Consider the following 6,000-nt stretch of genomic DNA (forward strand, 5'->3'; position numbering starts at 1 on the left):
TCGTTGATTTTGTTTCTATTGTAGTTTTTTTTTTATTTTTCAGAACGTTTCCAGCTTGTTAACCCTGTTTTGGTGTTGGATGTCAACATGAAGTCATTTTGATACAATTACTGCCCCTTTTCCAAACTACATTGGTTTCTATTACTGCACTTCTGAACTGAAGTTCACTGCAGCCCTTTAACAAAGCTATCCCCAACTGTGAAAAGCTTTTGTTCAAATAGTAACATGATTTGACCCTTAACAATAGATTTCTTCATAATTTATATTACCAAAATATTTCATTGGTATTTTTTTTTCTTCTTTTGTTTGAAGTTTGTTTTCTAAGTGTTATATTTAAAATAAACTGCTGAAGATAGAACCATAATCCCCAACACACTGTAAAGCATTTTACCAGCTTTATTTCCACATGAATGCAAGAAATACTATGAAAAGATTCTTTAATTCATGAACAAAAACTTTGACATTTTGGAAATTAAAGATGTAAAATAACACCAATTTTTCTTTTGTTAAATTATTATTCTGAAAAACCTATTCACTTATATTTTGTATCTAGACTTCATTATTATAGTTATTTTGATATTTTTCATTTGTATAATTTTTATATCCTGGGGTGCCCCTTTGATGGGGGAGTTCATCACACACACACAATGTGAGATGATTGTTTCACTTTTAACAGTGAAACTATTATCTCACATTACAAAAGTGATGACATTGTTTCACTTTTGACACGTAATACTGAAACAGTGTAAGGGATTACTCTGGGTTCGCATTAGGCAATCCCTGCTGTACTCTTTTGCCATAACTTTCTTTCACTCTTTCTTCTGTTGGCCTGCTCACTTACCAGCGGGTGGTGTCATTTGAAGGCTAAAACAATGCGAAACGCATTGTGACAAGCGATGTGTAGCAACATCTGATAGTCTGGTCGGTCACGTGATATATATATAACACAATAAATGTCACCCTTTTCAAGCCTAGCCAGGCTCATGGACCCGGTTTCTGTGGCGTATGTGTTTTCCCCCCAGGACACCAGTCCATCGCAGCATTACTCAAGAAAGAGGAAGAGAGAGTGAGAGAAAGTTGGGGGCGAAAGAGTACAACAGGGGTCGCCACCCCTCCCTGCTGGAGCCTTGTGGGACTTTTAGGTGTTTGCGCTCAATAAACACACACAACGCCCGGTCTGGGAATCGAAACTGCGATCCTCCGACTGCGAGTCTGCTGCCCTAACCATTGGGCCACCACATATATATACAGGGTCAGGCAAAATGATCTGACACATTTGTAGGTTAAATAAAAGGCAAATGAAGTAAAGAAACAAAAAAGTGTTTTTATTTTTGAAAAGTACATATGCCATTTTGTTTTTCATTATGTTTTAAAAATAAATCAGTCAAATGGGATCCATTATTGTCCACACACTGTCGAAGGCGTTCACGAAAGTTGTCAATAACTCAGCGGGTCATTTCATGTGGAATGGCAGTAATTTCTTGACGAATTGCATCTTTAAGTTCTGGCGGTGCGAGGTCGGCCGGTTGATTTCGTTTCAATGCAGATCCAGTTGCTCTGAAGTTGTGTAACCCATAACAAGATCGTGTTTCGAGCTGGTACGGGATCATGTCTACCAAGATTGAAGTGCAAACGGAATGCTCTTTGTGTTGCAGTTACAGAATCGTTTGTTTGATAAACATTTCCACAATGAAAGCGCGATGCTCACCAGTCCATTCATGCAGCAACTGAAAAAGAAACGAAAAACAATGCCTTTTATTTAACCTACAAATGTGTCAGATCATTTTGCCTGACCCTGTATATATGCAGATTCTGCAGTGCCTACTCCCATTAATATATGGGCCTGGATGCCCTGTGATCTTCCACCTGGTATCATATAGGGTCCCTTGATCTTTGAGGTACCACACATGGCTGGCCAGGGGCATGACAAAATGTCTTTCTGGGATCTGAAGGATGACTGGTGGTCGCAGAAGCATCATTTGAAAGCTGTGCTAGCCAATCCGATATATTTACAGGCTTGGATGCTGGCTGTATTCACATTCATGGTGTATTTCTGGTAGGTTCAATGCCTGGGGATGTTGTTGTCAGTGGTGTTGATGTTGTCATTATGATGCATTGGTCTGGCAGTACTGGTTTGTCTGTTGTTGATGCAGTTATTGCCGTGGTTGTCATCTCTGGTCATATGGTTGGCGCTGATGCTGTCAGCGTTGGTATGGGTGCTGCTGCTGCTTTGTTGAGCGAAGCGGTCTTCGTCCCAGAGCTCGCAAGATCGCGCCTCTGTAGTGGGAGAAGTCCAAAACGTGGTCCTTTGCTATTCGTAAGACCTGCAGAAGAGAAAGCAGGTCAACCCCCGACACCGAGAGCATCGACGGATGGATGAATGCACATCCAGGCTCAGCGGTTGCGTAGGAAGTCGGGTACAAGAAAGAGGAAGAAAGAGTGAGAGAAAGTTGGCACGAAAGAGTACAACAGGGGTCGCCACCACCCCCTGCCAGAGCCTCGTGGAGCTTTAGGTGTTTTCGCTTAATAAACACACACAACGCCTGGTCTGGGAATCGAAACCGCAATCCTCCGACCGCGAGTCTGCTGCCCTAACCATTGGGCCATTGCACCGCCACGGGTGCTGCTGCTGGTAACATAGGGTGCAGGGCCAGTTACTTCCTTGGCGAAGATGATACTGGTCTGGTCATCATCTGTGGTGATGGTACTGTGGTCATTGGTTACCTCCCCTGTGTCGTTGGTACTGGGTTGGTCATCCTCACTGGCTGTGACATTTGTACTGGGGTCGATGGTATTAGAGCTGGTGATTCTGCTACTGTCATCACTTCTGGTGCCATCACTATGGTAATGCGGTTGCTGTTGGTAATTCATAAATCCCCAAAAAAGCACTCTCTAAGATATAGAACTGTGTAGTATATAGATAAAGAAAGATAAGGCTGGTCTGTGGTATTACCCTGGGTTTTTGATGATACACTGTAAAGCTAAGTGCTTTACGGACGTGAAACCCAGAGTAATACCATAGACTGGCCTTATCTTTCTTTGCCTGTCTGTCCATCTGTCTATCTATCGATATATATATAAATATATATATATAATATAAATGATATACATATATGCATCTAAACATACGTATATGTACATACTTACATCTATATGTATATATATATACACACATACACACACACATATATATATATGCATATGTGGGCACAGGACGTCATAAAGCATAAACAACAAAAAATACGAAGTACAAGTACATGGAATATGAATTATTTTTTTGAACAACAAAAGACACAAATGGAAAAGAAGACAAACAACATAAAGGACGACCCTTCATCAGTTGTCGGCTGTTTTTTCTACTCTACTCTTGTATTTCAAGCATTTCACAACAAGATACGCCTTCGATAAAACAGCTGTTCCTGCAAAGCAAATTAAATAAAATTTGGGATTTTGTGGAGGGTCAAAATTGTTAACAAAAACAGGACTGTGAAAACAAACAGGAAGGACTGCTTTTCTCTATGGCTGACATTTGTCAATGGCTTCTCTCAGTGTTTTTAAAATGCCATTTTGTATCATTAATAAAACTGTAGGTATTTTTATGACACAAGTTTGCTAGTATTTTATAAAAGTCACTTAATATTAAACATATAAAAATGCCAAAATTATATTTATTCTGTTCGATTAAAGGACAAAAAAAAAAAAAGGGGGTACAAAGAAGCCTCTAAACATACTTCCATGATTTACCACTTGCTTTTTACTGGCATACGTATACATCTGCCCCACCACCACCACCACCACAGACTTTGTTTCCTCATAACATCCAGAAAAATGGATATTTTTGTATGAAATTTTCAATAGATAGATTCTGATTATATCAAAATCGGCGATCTTTCGTTACAAGTACGATAACCCACTTACAATTATAAACCCACGTGGATTTATTTACATTTCTGAAGAAAAAAGAAGCCCCTTTCCCCCACCCCTAACCCTAACCCCATATATATATATATATATATATATATATGTAGGACCCGGGTTGAGTCGGGGTTAACCACAGTAAATAAGGTACTCAATACATAGCAGAGTAAATTAATTTATTTTATAGAAGGAGCTTCTACAGGACTGATTTCATTTGAATGAATAGGACTAGACTGTTTCATTCAATGAAATCAGTCCTGTAGAAGCTCCTTCTATAAAATAAATATATATATATATATATAAATTCACGGAAAGTGACGATCTTCTTGATATGTAAACCAACTTGGCAGTTATGGTACCTGTACCGAAAGATCGCCTCAGTCACACGAGTTGGGGCGATTTTAGGTCTACTAGAGACGAAAGATTGCCTCCTACACCAAATATAGAATCTATTATCGCCTCATCTAATAAACGTAAACCTAGCTCTTACTATCTAAATACATACAACCCTGCCATAGACCTACACAATGAAAGCACTAACACCGATCGCAAGGGTGTGTGGGTATAATTGCAGCGTGGAAGATGTGTAGCGACGACCGTACGCAAAGATTCCACCGAGGTCGACTTTGCCTTTCATCCTTTCGAGGTCGATAAATTAAGTACCAGTTACGCACTAGGGTCGATGTAATTGACTTAATTCGTTTGTCTGTCCTTGTTTGTCCCCTCTGTGTTTAGCCTCTTGCGAGCAATAAAGAAACAGACCGTACGCAAAGAAGATGGTGACAGAATGTCTCCTTTTAAACGCCGCACGGTCGCCTTACAAAGAAGAAGCCAAAATAAGTGCCAAAAGGAATCTGCCACATTATTTCTATTTTATATTTCTCAAACAGTGAGGATATCAACGAGGTACGCTACAGATGTTTGTAAGCCATTTAAACAACCCACAAAAAGCCTTTATATGTATGAGGAGCCGGGGTGAGTGTAGCCGCGTGGCCAAAACGTCGATGTTTTGACACATAAAATATAAGATATAATATAAGATTGTTGTGATGAGTGGTCAGTCTACATCTATCCATCACTACAGGATTATAGTGTGTATGTGCGTGCATTAACACACATACGTACAGGCGTACGTACGTACATACATACATACAGGCGTACGTACGTAAATACATACACACAGGCGTACGTACGTACATACATACATGCATACATGCGTGCATACATACATACACACATACATACGTACATATATATAACAAACTAACTGTTACTTTCTCAGATGCATCACGGATTTTTGTCAGTGAACAGGTCGCCGTCTTAAAGCGACGAATATATTTTGACAAATTAAACTTAAATGTTGAAGTGAATCGAACGGTTTTTGTGAGTTTCTTAACTGGCTTACAAACACCTTCCACGCTGCAATTATTTTCGTTCCAGCACAACGATCTCAGATCAGATCACTTGCTATGCAAGTACATCTCCGTAATATAAGATACTTTGAGGTAAATCTGGGAAAGCGCGTAAAATATAAAATAAATCATTTCGAAAAAAAATTAAAATGAAACATATTTTATTTGGCAATTATATTATGAAAATAGTTCGTTTTGTAATTCTTTAAGGTTTTCTTATGTTTTCTCCGACCCGTTCTCGGCTTCCTTCCTTTTTCACATCAATGGTTGTTGCGCATCGACCTCACATTATTTCAGGCGCTTGTCTGAAAGACAAAACACGATTCTTGAACTTTAATTCAAGAAAAAAACGAATTCTGGAAAACATCGAAACATCTCTGGGTCTCAGATAAATCGGCACAAGATTTTCAAGAGAATTACTTAATTTTAAGATACTCGGTCGCGGCAAAAATGACGACAGAATAGATTTTAAATGATTAGAAAGAGAATCGAAGCGGGTCCAACTGACGCAGGAAAAAGCCAAATAAACGAATTCGACCTCATTTATTAGTAATAAATAATATAAAGCTTGTTTAGCGGCCAGCTGGGGGAATGGGGATGTAGCTCAGTGGTAGAGCGTTCGCTTCGCATGTGAAAGGCCCCGGGTTCAATCCCCGGCATCTCCAGGACT

The 6,000-nt window shown here is 39.5% G+C and overlaps 1 protein-coding gene and 1 non-coding gene across 4 annotated transcripts in view; both read left to right on the forward strand.

Annotated features, from left to right (window-relative positions):
* The window catches only part of LOC115217447 (protein phosphatase methylesterase 1), a 47,995-nt gene extending 47,504 nt beyond the window's left edge, over nucleotides 1-491 (forward strand). For all 3 annotated transcript variants that reach the window (XM_036507183.1, XM_029787149.2, XM_036507182.1), the window contains one exon: nucleotides 44-491. In XM_036507183.1, coding sequence (XP_036363076.1) covers nucleotides 44-62 — 19 coding nt within the window. In that variant the 3' untranslated portion in view covers nucleotides 63-491. The remainder of the gene's footprint in view (nucleotides 1-43) is intronic.
* Nucleotides 492-5,923: 5,432 nt separating this feature from the next.
* Trnaa-cgc lies at nucleotides 5,924-5,995 on the forward strand. The gene has a single exon. It is a non-coding gene; the product is annotated as a tRNA-Ala (tRNA).
* The last annotated feature ends 5 nt before the right edge of the window (nucleotides 5,996-6,000 follow it).

Source organism: Octopus sinensis, linkage group LG11 (assembly GCF_006345805.1).
Source record: "Octopus sinensis linkage group LG11, ASM634580v1, whole genome shotgun sequence".
Taxonomy (NCBI): domain Eukaryota; kingdom Metazoa; phylum Mollusca; class Cephalopoda; order Octopoda; family Octopodidae; genus Octopus; species Octopus sinensis.